This window comes from Crocodylus siamensis, chromosome 2 (assembly GCF_052110815.1).
Source record: "Crocodylus siamensis isolate JL-2025a chromosome 2, ASM5211081v1, whole genome shotgun sequence".
Lineage (NCBI taxonomy): Eukaryota > Metazoa > Chordata > Crocodylia > Crocodylidae > Crocodylus > Crocodylus siamensis.
The window spans coordinates 248529352-248542184 of record NC_143396.1 but is presented as its reverse complement, the minus strand read 5'-3'; the positions used below and the strand labels follow the sequence as shown (position 1 = coordinate 248542184).

Here is a 12833-nt window from a genome sequence, read left to right as displayed (position 1 = left end):
AAATACTTCTTTAGAATGCCATTTCAATGTGATTTACAATGATACATTAATTTTCTTGGATATATGAATACTTAGTCATGAAAAATGATTTTCTTTTTCCATTGGAGGGTGAGAGATTATTTGTAATAGACGCTAAACAAGCTCAATATATGCTCTTCATTTTCTTCCCTAATCAGAGTTACTGCAGATTTTTTGGGAGGAAGAAAGTACTTAAGAGTTGATAAAGGCAAAAACCATCTCTCCCCCAAGGGACAGAATATAAATATAATTTGAAATTCTGTGAGTGTAATTATTTAAAGCTCAAAGGCTCTGTATAACTGTTTAATAGTGACAATTCTTTAAAAGAAACACCCGCACACAAAATTTTAAAAAAATAACAATTTTCTCAATTGAAAAAATATTTAAATTATTGATTTCATAGAATTGATTTATTTTTAATTTGAACTGCACCTATTGTCCAGAATGCAACTGGCTGTGGACAAAAAAATGGAAACCCCCGTCCTTGGACTTACTTCTTAAATATGCCCTCTGTTACACAGACCAAGATTTCAACCTCCTGAACTAGCTTCCTTTCTAAAAAGTCCCAACTGTATAGTCACATAGTTTACTAACCATCATGAAATTCAGAGGATACTTACACTCATTGTCTGCTCTGGATACCACAAAGACAAAAAAGTCCCAAATGTATTTTAGACAACTCACCAAGATGCCCTCACAATATACCACCATTCATTCTACTACTACCTGTTTCCTGACATGCTAGACAATTTAATTGATCCTTACTTTTCTTAAAAGAGAAAAAGAGAGGGAACACTGTTTATTTTTTTCCTTAGATCTATTAACAGGATTTTCATACCCATAGATTCCAGGGTCAGAAGTGACCTCAGTGGGCCATCTAGTCTGACCCCCTACTCCTGGCAGGCAAGAAAAGGGGCACCAAACCTGGGATCATGTGATCCCAACCAGGTGTCTGTCCAGTCTCCTCTTAAAGACCCCCAAGGATAGGCTAGCACCACCTCCCTTGGAAGCCTATTCCAGATCCTGGCAACCCTAACCATGAAGAACTTTTTTCTAATGTTCAATCTAAACCTACTCTGCAATAGCTTATGGCCACTGTTCCATGTTGTTCCAGGGGGTGCCATGGTAAACAGATTATCGCCTACTTTGTGTTGCTCTCCCCTTATGAATTTATACGCTGCCACAAGGTCCCCTCTCAGCCTTCTCTTGGAGAGGCTGAAGAGGTTAAGTTCCCTTAGCTTTTCCTCATAGGGCCTTCCCTGCAGGCCTCCAAACAGATGAGTGGCTCTTCTTTGGACCCTCTCCAGGTTGTCCGCATCTCATTTGAACTGTGGCATCCAGAACTGGCCACAGTACTCCAGCTGCAGCCTGACCAGTGCCACATAGAGAGAGAGAGAATCACCTCCCTGGACCTCTTTGTGAAGCACCTATGGATGCACGACAAGGTGTGACTGGCTCTGCTGAGTACTTCGTCACACTAACAACCCATGTTCATCCTAGAGTCAACAGTGACTCCAAGATCTCTTTCTGCCTCAGGGGTGCTGAGAAGTTTGCCCCCCCAGCCTATAGGTATGATGGCACTTCACTACTGAAATGCTAAGCATTCTGCACGTAATAAACAGGTTTCCAAAATGAAACCCTACTAAATCCCTAATAAAATCAACTTTACTCAAAGTGCAACATGGGCTTTGTGGTAGGCTGAAATCTTGAATAGATTTAACTATAAAAAACAGTCAAGATTTCTAGTGTTCACATAATTTTAAAAAAGTCTTTAATTTAAAATTGTGTAAATAATTTACTGGTGGTTTAAAACTACTTAAAAGTATCCATTTTGGACTCTCCCATTAATGAAACTGAAAGCACTAGGAACTTACCTGGGGAGTTGTATTCTTGAATGTATTGTTCCCCTGCATCACATCCTTCATTACTTTTTCCTTGAGAATATTATATTCCTTTTCACTTAGCTCAATAGTTTCTAACACTTGGTTACAAACTGGACACCCACAACTGTAACAGAAAGTAAATTAGGAATAATAAAACATATACTTGAACAAGAACAGTAAAAGCTATGTTCAATTTCACTTCCAGGTATTCAGGGACTGTAAGTTTATACCTTTCTATTAAAAACCATCATTGAAAAATAAGTTGTGCCCTCCTTAGGCAAGAATCAAACCCTACTGCAATTAATGAAAACAGATTTTAAGATAACAGAAAGTTCTGAATCATACTTTTTAAGTCTTGACTATTTAAGCCTAGAAGGCTCAAATTTTGTGCTACAGTCCCTATTAATAAAGAGAAAGGATAAATAGTTCAATGGTTCTGGTACTAAAATGGGGCTTGAAAGAGTACTGTTCTACAAGTTTTCTGGGGAAGTAATTTAGTCTCTGTCTCAGTTCCCCATCAGCAAAACAGAGACTAGTACTTTAAAGACAATGAGCTGCTCATATACTATAGAGAGTAAGCCACACACACATAAATAGCTTAGACAAAACTAAACAAACTATTAAGTAAACAGTTATTTGAGACATCCCAGATTCTACTATTCTCAGAGTTTGCATTCATCAATGCATGGGCTTCTCTCATTCACACTGGTGAAAATCCAGAGTAAATGCACTATTTTTCATGGAGTTATTTTGAATTTACACGACTACAGATTAGAGCAGAATTAAGCCCACTGTCTGTTACCCAACAACAATACTGTGGTTCTGTGTATATGCCTTACTAATCTGTTTGTGCATGCTAATAAAGACACATATTGAAAGGTTTGAGAGCACTCCTTTCTAAATGAAAATCTCCCCTTCATTTTTATACTTCAGCCTCTTTTTTGCCATTCTAGGTACAGATATTTTTCCTTGTCTACAATTTATATGCCAACATTTCTGTTCAACTTTCATTTTCTTCTGGCAATTAATATCACTCAGACATGTAAAGTAGACTATTTGCAGGCATAATTGGAGTACTTTGCAATAAGGCTATCCAAGCAGCATGAATTATGGCTTAAAAGGAAAATTGAGATTTTAATAACTGTTATCTGCTAAAATATTTTTTTAAAAGCATCTGCATTTTGAGAAGCAAGACTAAATTATTCATAATTCAACAGGAACAAGTCTTATTCTTCTACTAAATCCTCCCAACAGGCTTTTATTTTTAATGTTTTGAAGTCATGGTCTCTTAGTTCAAATCATATTCCAACAAGGAAAGCACCATAACACAATCAAGTGTTAATGAAAGCCTGAAGTGTTCTGAAGGCATCTGACTATGTCTGTCTAAATTAACAAACAAGAGTCCAGCTAACAAGTCACCAGCTTTCTTCTGTTAGCTAAAAGGACTAAATAAATTGTCTGAGCTGTCAAAAGTGAAGTCAGCAAACTGTCATAAAATGTAAAAATTAATGTGAGATGATACTGCCGCGGGTACAGGACTACTGAGTCTTTGTCTCCATTTCAGTCTCTCTCTTCCAGTGTCAGACTTTGTGCCTCCACAGTTTTTGACTGAGACCAGGCCCCGGGTGACAGCACACTGTTTATTAACCATGCTTGCCCAGAAGGTCCAAGTGAGTACAGCACCTGTAGTCCTTCTGTTCGGAGTCTATAAAAGATATGAAGTGACCTAAAGGAAATGTTTGCTTATTTTAACAGTAATAATATTTATTTTAACAGTTGAAATAAAGTCTTGGGAGAAAAAAGGATATAAAAAAAAAAAAAACATCCACAGCCTGGAATACACTATAAAGTTAAGCCAGCAAAATCTGTCATGTTGACAAGAGACTTGTATCCATACAGACTCAGATTTGCATCCTGCAGACAAAACCCTAACTTCTGTAGATGAAGTTAAAACTTGGAAGGAAAGAACAGGGCAAACCCAGATGCAGATATCCCTCAAGAATAAAGCTCTGTCTCAAGGAGAGGAAATGGAAAAGAACAAGTACCACACAAACAAGGTTCCAATCCTAGACAAAGAAAAGAACTGTGATAGTCCTAATAATAAGGCAAAGAAGGGCAGAATAATTATGGCGCTATGTCCCAGAGTTACCACTACCCTACGAAGAGCCAGGGCATCTTTAAAAAACAGCCATATCCAGAGGAAGAAACCACTCAGAAAAAAAGGAGTCAGGAAAGGGTAATTTACTGCCTCCCATATACTTTTTTAGCCTCTCCACAGCCTCTGAAACTTCACTCGCACTCTCTTTTCTCCCTGCCCATTCTCAAAACGGCATCTAACCCCTCAGATATGGGTATAAAGAAATACTGTTTTAGTAGCTAGTTCATTTTAAAGGGCATGCACTGGCAATGCTAAGTTAAAAAAAGATCATCAAAAGAACTTGGAACCAACTGATTACAGTATTGTCCAAGCAGTTCTCATATTGGTATCTCTGCACTATGAGACTGAGTTGACCTTGCCAGAGAGTTCCTGGAATGTAGCCTCCATCCAAAAGTTCTGCAGACACTCCCAACTGATTCCATTGCTTGGTACCATTTTGTGAGCTCAGACACACCATGGCAGGAAGCATAATTTGGGATAGCAGATTAGATTCCAATCATGCTCCACTTGCCAGTGCAGGTGGTGCCCACATGTCCACAGCTAGGCCCAACCATCAGCTGACTGTACCAAAATAAAATAAATAATGAACCCTTCTCAACACAATATAAATTACAGTCTAGCTCAGCAGCATGTCTTCTTAACAACAATACTACGATGAGATCCCACAAGATCATCCTTATCCTCACTGCCCCCATGTCTTCTTTCCCAGGAGTTTTGGAGGTTGTATTGCCATGAAGGCTTGAGTGTATTAGAAATTCTTAATGGTCAAAACTTCACTTAAGTAGGAAATTAGAAATAAAATAAATAAATTAAAAAAAAAAGCAAGAAAAAAATGCATTTTTTCTTGTTTTAGGACAGAAAACCTCCAGGCAAAAAACCCAAACATACAACCACACAAAATCAAATGTAATATGTTTTTAAACAAAATGATACATTTACCCATTTTCAATGCTGGTCAAGTGTCCTGTCCATTTCTCTCCTGGAATACTAAAACAAATAAAAGAAAAGAACTTAGAAAATATTAGCTTTTTATTTCATTATATTTGAATTACAACCAATGACTTGTGTATAGAAATAAAATATTTAACCATTCATACTATAGAAGAGTGGTGCTCAACCTTTTGACCCCACAGGCCAGATAAGTGGGGTGGGGAAAGTCTGTAGGCTGAAATCCTACAGACTTAGGACCCCAGCAAGGTAAGCATCCAATTTGCTCTTGAAGGTGTTCACTGTAGGTGCCTGAACCACCTCCAATGGCAGAGTATTCCAGACCTCAGGGGCTCAGACAATAAAAAAATTCTTCCTTATGTCCAGCCTGAAATGGTCTTGTAGTAGTTTATGACTGTTCAAACTCATCATCCCTTGGGGTGCTCTGGTGAACAGACGTTCACCCAGATCCTGGTGATCACCCCTGATAAACTTATAGGTGGCCATCAGATCACCCCTGAGCCTGCGCATTTCCAGCCTAAAGAGCCCCATGGCTCTCAGCCTGTCGTCGTAAGGTCTGTTTTCCTGATCTCTGATCATACGTGTGGCTCTCCTCTGGACTCTCTCAAACTTCTCCACATCCTTTTTGAATTGCGGAGCCCAAAACTGGATGCAGTACTCCAGCTGCGGCCTCACCAAGGCCAAGTACAGGGCGAGAAGGACATCCTGATATTTGCTTGAGAAGCATCTGTGGATGCAAGCCAGCGTTTTGGTCACTTTACTAGCTGCAGCATCACATTGCAGGCTTATGTTCAACTTGTGGTCAATGATGACCCCTAAGTCTCTTTCTTCCACAGTGCTAGCCAGCATATAAGGATGCTGCAGGGTTTTCTTCCCTCCCAAGGTGGAGAAAGTTGCATTTTTTGGTGTTGAACACCATCAGGTTCTCATCCACCCATTTGCTGAGCCTGTCAAGGTCAGCCTGGATCACCCGCCTTTCTTCTGGCGTGGATGCTTTGCCCCAAAGTTTGGTGTCATCGGTGAACTTGGCCAGTCTGCTCCTGACTCCAATGTCCACATCATTAATAAAGATGTTGAACAATATAGGTCCAAGGACAGAGCCCTGGGGGGACCCCACTGGTCACAAGGCACCCATCAATTACTACCCTCTGGGTCCCACCACGGAGCCAATTTCCCAGCCAGCGGACCATGGGGAACCCAAGGTCACAACTGGCCAGTTCTGCCAAGAGGTGAACATGGGATACCAGATCGAAGGCTTTTTTGAAGTCAAGATATATGACATCAATCTCTTCTCCTTTGTCCAGGTGATAGGTCACCTGGTCGTAGAAGGAAATGAGATTGGTCAAGAAAGACGTACCCGCAACAAACCCATGCTGGCTATCCCTTAGGATGTTCGCGTTGGCCAGTCCATTAAGGATGGCCTCTTTAATAAACTTTTCTAAGATCTTCCCTGGGATAGAAGTCAGGCTGATGGGCCTATAGTTAGCGGGATCCACTCGTCATCCCCAGTAGCCAGTACCAGGTTGAGCAGCACTTTGCCTCTCGCTGGCCCATAGACTTCTTGAGTCAGGTAGAGGTCATCCACGCATGACAGGAAGCTTTGCGACCACTCCAATTTTGCTGAGTGATCCTCTCACGAGATGTCCGGATAATTGAAGTCACCTATGACGACCATGGTCCTGGAGCATGTGGCCTCAGCCAGTTGCCGGGTGAACTCCTGGTCAAACTCAGGACTTTGAGTGGGAGGTCTGTAGTAGACTCCCACCATTGTGTCCCCTGTGCTGTGTTTCCCACAGATTTTAACCCAGAGGGTCTCCAATCATCCACCCTGATCACCAATATCAGGTTAACATAGAGAGCTACACCCCCGTCCCTTTTATCTACACGATCCCTCCTGTACAGGGTATAGCCATCTATACCCGAGGTCCAGTCATGAGTGAAGTCCCACCAGGTATCTGTTATCCCTATGATGTCATAATTATTTGCACTGAGCAGGAGGACAAGCTCCCCAAGCTCCTGGCATCTGTGTACAGGCAGGCAAGTGTCCCCTTGGGGGCTCTTGCCTTGCCCAGATTGTGCCAGGGCTGGGGCAGGGGTGGGCTCCCTTAAGTGCCTTGGCCCGCTGGCTTTGCAAGGGCTGCTCAGCAAGCCAGCAGTGGCGGTAGTCCCCTCATCCTCCAATGGGCTTAGTTTAAAGCCCAGTGGAACAGGTCAGCCAGTCTGGCTGAGAAGTGCCTCCTCCCCAGGGGGGAGAGATGGAGGCCATCTCTTCCCAGCAGCTCACTGCCTCTTTTGCCAAAGAGCGCGCTGTGGTCATGGAAGCCAAAGCCTTCCTGATGACACCAGCGCCACAGTCTTTGGTTGACTACGTGGATCCTCCTGTCCCTCCTCAGCCAGTAACCCAAGACTGGGAGGATCAATGAGAAAACCACCTGTGCCCCCAAGACCTTTTAGCCCCCGCTCCCAAATCCCTGTAGCGCCTCATGACTTTACTGGGAGCACTCCGAGCCATGTCATTGGTGCCCACATGAATAAGGAGCATAGCATAGTGGTCTGTGGACTGGAGGAGCTTAGGGATCTTCTCTGCAATGTCCTGGATGCGGGCCCCCGAGAAGCAGCAGACTTCCTGGGCTAAGGGGTCAGAGCGGCAGATTGCCCCCTCAGTATGGAGTCTCCCACAACAAACACCTTACGTTTTGTCTTGGGGAGAGTGGGAGTGGTAGCTGCAGTTGAGCCTGTGTTGCCTGTGGGAGCTGGCAACCCAGCAGGCTCTGCTGGAGCAGCAAGAGGTATGTACCTGTTGCTAAGCTCCGGCGGGGCAGGAGCCTTGGTGCGATGGGCCTTCGGGCCCTTGACCACCTTGATCCATACCCCTGACTGGACAGAGTGGGAGGTCCTCCTTTGTCCTGGAGGGAGACGGTGGTCTACCCTCCAGCTCCCGGGGAAGAAGGGCCTGGTAGTAGGAGTCAATCTCCTGCTCACAGTCCCTGATGGCATGCAGTCTCTGGACTGTGGCCTGGAGCTCCTCCACCTGGCGCGCCAGAGACCCCAAAAGGTAGCAGACCCTACATGGGGAGGTGGCTATGCTCCCAGCCACCAGAGCCTGAAAAAGGGACAGGCAGCCCACGCAACAGAGAGCCAGGAGCTCCGTCCATGTGGAGCCTGGAACCATGGGCTCCATCTGGGTAACGGTCTCTGAGGTGCCGGGGGGCAGGCCACAGAGCCCGAGGGGACCCTCGGGGTGTGGCACGTGCCCATCTATGTCATGCCTCTGGTAAGCTGGCTACAGCTGGGACTGTCTACCCTGGGGGTTTGCAGGCAGGGTCTTGGGCCCTCACGTGAACCCTCCTGCACAAACTCCGCACTAACTTATGCGCCAGCAGGCAAGCGCGCCTGTTTGTGCAGCCTGTTCGCGTGGCTCCCTAGGGGGGTTGGGTGAAGTAGGGGCCTGGGTGGAGCTTGACCTGGCCCGGCTCCACTCAGCCGCCTCCTTTCACTCAGTGAGGGGTTAGCCCCCTCCCACCACAGGCCCTGCTTGCCTCCAGCGGGTCTCTGGGGGGCCTTGGGGGAGTGGGGGTGTAGCGGGCTTTCACCCACGCGTCTCTCGCCACTTCGGAGCCTAACAGATGGGAACAAGATTCCCATTAGCACACAACCCTTTAAGACCTTCTCCGAAGTGAGGATGTCTTTCTTCATGAAAGACAGTGAACTGCTAGGACTGGGATCCTTAAATACTGCACCATCACAATGTTGATCCAGCACCACCCCACCTACACAGTTGCTTTCATCCTGAGGCTAGCAGGGTTCTTTAGAGTTTCTGCAAGAAAAGGATAACAGGAAATCGTGTCACCCGTTCCTTCACCAACTCTAGTCAATTACTTCTGAAATGACATTACTTACCTTTCAAACCACCGCTTTATACTCTGCATAAGAGCTTCATTAGGATAGACTTGGTTCTCTCTAAAAGATAGGAGCATGCCTAAGAGTTCTTTTTTTAATTTATCATCTTGTGTACCTTTGCTGGTGTCAAAAAAGGTCTGCGGCACATCCAAGTTTGGCATTATATTCTCGGCCACCATTTCATGATACAGTTCTAATGCCAGTTGTATCTCTTGATTACTGAGAGCCGCTTTGATACAATGTCCATAGCACCCTTTTGAGGGGACTGTAAACTTTTTCATTTCCTTCAGGAGCAAAATGGCCTCTCTCCAGCGGTCTGTACCACTCAGACCCCTGATCAGAACACTGTAAGCCGCAGTTTCTAAAGTCTTAAATTTGAGTTTTATTATATCATAGATATCAAAAAACTCTGCTGTCTGCCCCTGCTGGATACACAGAGTCAGGTACACAATCAATGAATTATACCTGACATCCCCATTTCTCAATACCACATCAGCCATCAAGGACTTGGCCACATCTATAGAGCTCTTGTGCTTGACCATTTGTCGTAACATTACAACCTCAAAATCTGTATCAAGTTTTAACTGTGTTCTCAATTCCTGCCACTCCTTAGCATTCAAAGGTTTTTCTGGAGGCTGGATATCATGTCTTCTAGACCGCCTGAGCAGTCCCATATCTGTAGGTGTCCTTTGGATCTCTGATCGCTGTTTGGCAGCTCCAGCAGAGAACGGGGGTATAAGACTTTTCTCCTCGTTCTCTTCCCAGCAGCTATCCTGCATTTTTACTTTTCTTCTATCTCTGCTTCCAGATCTGGACTTGTGCAGCATATGAACTCCTTTGAGATTCTGAGGTAGTGCAGATTGGAAAGATGTAGTAAAAGGCAAACCTTTAACTCGATCCCTGCTGAGGAGGTCAACCATGAGAACCAGTGATTTCTGACAAGTGGAAGCAGGCTGAAACAGGAAACATCTACCCAGGAAAGTCTGCAAACCCCAGTAACTTGCTTGAAGGAAGAAAGCCATAATAAGAAGAAATCAATATGCTGGGGAAGATTTCCAGGAAAGCTCTAACAGTAAGTGCAGTTTGCACAAATAAATGTATAATTCAAATCTAAGGGCTATCTAAAAAAAAAGGGCACATAATCATAAGTTTCCTGAAAACAAAAGATGCCAAGATGGAGAAACATTTAAAATGAGCAAAATATTAATAAAAAAATAGTATGTCTTTCTTCCAGAGAAAAAGGCCTGCAAATCGCTGTTTATTGTGGCTGTCCTACCACTAATGCGCTTCAAGGCTTGTCATACATGCATGTGGAACTGGGGAATATGATATAGCTTCCAAAAACAGAGCTCTTCTGCTGCTTCCCTCCAAATAAGGAGATGAGTCCCTGGGGGGGGAAAGCAGACCACAAAGGACAACATTAGCACCACTGTCAAAGGTAACATCCAGCAATTCAATTCAGTTTACATTTTAACAACAAAAACCGAACCACTTCAGGTCAAGATCCCAACTTTTTGTGCCTAGAGACTGCTGAGATGCTGCCAATAACATAGTTTCTACCCCAAGTCCATAAACTTTGAGTAAGTGGGAGCTGTCTACTCTCAACAAGAACAAGGAAAAACTAATGCCTGGGCTCCTCAGTAAGCAGGGGATGCTTTCCGGTAGCAGCCATCACCTGCTTGGCCGGCCAGGAAAGCATAATTTCCTGCAGAAGGCAGGGCAGGGGGGCACCTTAAAGACTAAATGCTTCAGAGAAGCATAAGCTTTCTTAGGCACATCCTGCTTCCTCAGATGCTATGAAGCAACTTCCAGAAACCAGCAGTTCTAGATAGAAGGGAATTTAAACACAAACACTGGTAGTGGGGGGCCAGTGCTGAGAAAGGCAGCACCTGCAGCTCAGTATGCCAAGGGGGACAAAAAAGGCGCTCAACTGGTTGAGGGACATGGGGTCATCATTGCACCAAACAACTCAGACTGCCCGGGGTCGTTCACACTCGCCAGCACCTGCTTCGGCTAAAAACAGGCCGGATCCTGCCCTAAGACAAGCCTGCTGTGTTGGATCCTGAGCCCGACAAGCCCCTGGGCCCGCGCTCAATACCTGTGAAGAGCCCGAATGAACCCCGAGACCACCGCGGGAACGGAGGCGCTAACTCGAGGTAACTGTCATCCAAGCTTCACGTGTCAACGCCGCCTGCTCGGTGCAGAGCAGAGGTTGGGAGCCGACACCTGGCCCCCCTACCACCCACGTGGAGCCGCAGCCAACCCAGGTCCTTGCAGCCTCACTCCTCTTCTGGAAAAACTAGTTCCCGGCATGCACCGTGAGGCGGCGGCGGCGGCACATGTGCGCCCTATTGTGGCGCAAAGCGAGCTGGGAGTTGTAGTTTGCGCCGATTGCGCGCTCTCTGAAAACTGCCCTCTGACCGCCGACCGACCCGAGCCCACGCGTGGCAAGTGCCAACCTCTCACCACTGCTAAACTCCTACCAAAGTGCTAGAGTCCACAAGAGCTGCGAAGCGGCCGAGCAGTCTATACCCAGCAGGCTTCTCAAGCTAGGGCGTCTCAGCCAATCAACGCTCCCGCCGAACTCCTTCGCGGAAGAGGATATTGTGCACGTAACCGCCGTGATCCTATGAAAGGAGGGTGCCTTAGGCTCCATCTTGGCTGTGGGCAAGAGTTAGGGCCGTGCCGGGCACGTGACGCAGAGAGGCAGCTCCCAAGATGGCTGTGGTAGAAGGCCACATGATGCAGGCGGAGTAGTCCGGATGCGCGGCGGCTGGAGCGGGAGGTGGATTCGTGGCATGGAGTGGAGACAGGCGCTGAAGGGCCGGCTCGCGGCCCGTCCCGGCAGTGAGTGGAGGCGTGAGGAGGTCTGCACGGGGTGGCGGGAGGATAATAGGTCCCGCCGGAGGCCTTGGAGCCTCCCAGCCGTGCGCGCATGCGCAATGCGCCCCCCCTTCCCCCTTGCTGAGGGCTTGGAGGAGAAAAGTAGCTGCTGAGCGGACGCGCGTGCGGCTACCGCATAGGCGGAGTCTGGCTGGGGGTCGCTGGCAACCGGGTCCCAGCGCCCCCTGAGCTCTTGTGCGCATGGCAAAGAACTCGTGAAGTTGTAACGGGATAAAAAATACTGCGTGGTGGTGGTAGTTGTTATTGTAGTTTTTTAAATCTATCCTTCTACATGACTAAGGATCTTGGGGCAGCCCTATGCTTTTTTTTCCAGATGATAATCTGTATCCAGAATAGTAAAATAAAGACCACGTTATACAAGACTTCTATCCAGGAAGAGCACGCACTATCTGTAGATGCTTCCTCAGCCTGACAAAGGGTTTTTAAACCCAAAAGTTTGTTAAGAAAAACTTTTCCAACTATTTAATTGGTCTAATAAAAGATACTGGATTTACCCAAATAACCTTGTCTAAGTCCTTAGATCAACATGGCTACAACCTACACTCTTGTAAACTAGTTAATATTCTGTATATGTTTATAGCAAGTTTAGTTAGACTCCTCACTTAAATTATGTGCAAAGAGTTGTGCTAAATGCAAATGTGGTATCTGCCCTTGTCTCCTTCGGTATCTTTTGCCACAAAGAGCAAAAAACCCGTGACTTTCATACTGGAAAAACTACCATGATCTTTCTTCCGGGGTTTTGGAAACCTTCAAAAATGTAGTCCAGTTTCCCTGTGGATGCTCAGTCTCAGACTCTGGGTCACCTACAGTGGAAACTAGCCACCTGTTTTGCCACAGCCAGGAGCAATGCAATTCTTTAAGGAGCCTAACTTGAAAGTTCAGTGGGAGATCTTACTGCTCCCTAGCTATGCCAGTCATAACTAGGGATCCTGGTTTTCTCTATTTTAAAACCCCCAAATCTCTGATTAAACCCCTTCCAAAATTCATATTTTTCTGTAATTGAAATGAAATCCCCCTATATA

The 12833-nt window shown here is 45.6% G+C and overlaps 2 protein-coding genes across 4 annotated transcripts in view; one reads left to right on the top strand and one right to left on the bottom strand.

Moving 5' to 3' along the window:
- PRORP (protein only RNase P catalytic subunit) overlaps window positions 1-11529 on the bottom strand; it is a 94669-nt gene extending 83140 nt beyond the window's left edge. Inside the window, exons 1-4 of one of the 2 annotated variants that reach the window (XM_090033611.1) lie at window positions 11391-11529; window positions 8908-10294; window positions 4999-5046; window positions 1893-2025 (exon numbers count right to left, since the gene is read on the bottom strand). In XM_090033611.1, the coding sequence (XP_089889737.1) occupies window positions 1893-2025; window positions 4999-5046; window positions 8908-9929 (1203 nt within the window). In that variant the 5' untranslated portion in view covers window positions 9930-10294; window positions 11391-11529. Of the gene's footprint in view, window positions 1-1892; window positions 2026-4998; window positions 5047-8907; window positions 10295-11005; window positions 11359-11390 lie in introns of those variants that run through there. The other variant, XM_090033610.1, reaches the window with a different exon arrangement.
- Window positions 11530-11621: 92 nt separating this feature from the next.
- PPP2R3C (protein phosphatase 2 regulatory subunit B''gamma) overlaps window positions 11622-12833 on the top strand; it is a 28078-nt gene continuing 26866 nt past the window's right edge. For both annotated transcript variants that reach the window (XM_090033613.1, XM_090033612.1), the window contains exon 1: window positions 11622-11754. In XM_090033613.1, the coding sequence (XP_089889739.1) occupies window positions 11670-11754 (85 nt within the window). In that variant the 5' untranslated portion in view covers window positions 11622-11669. The remainder of the gene's footprint in view (window positions 11755-12833) is intronic.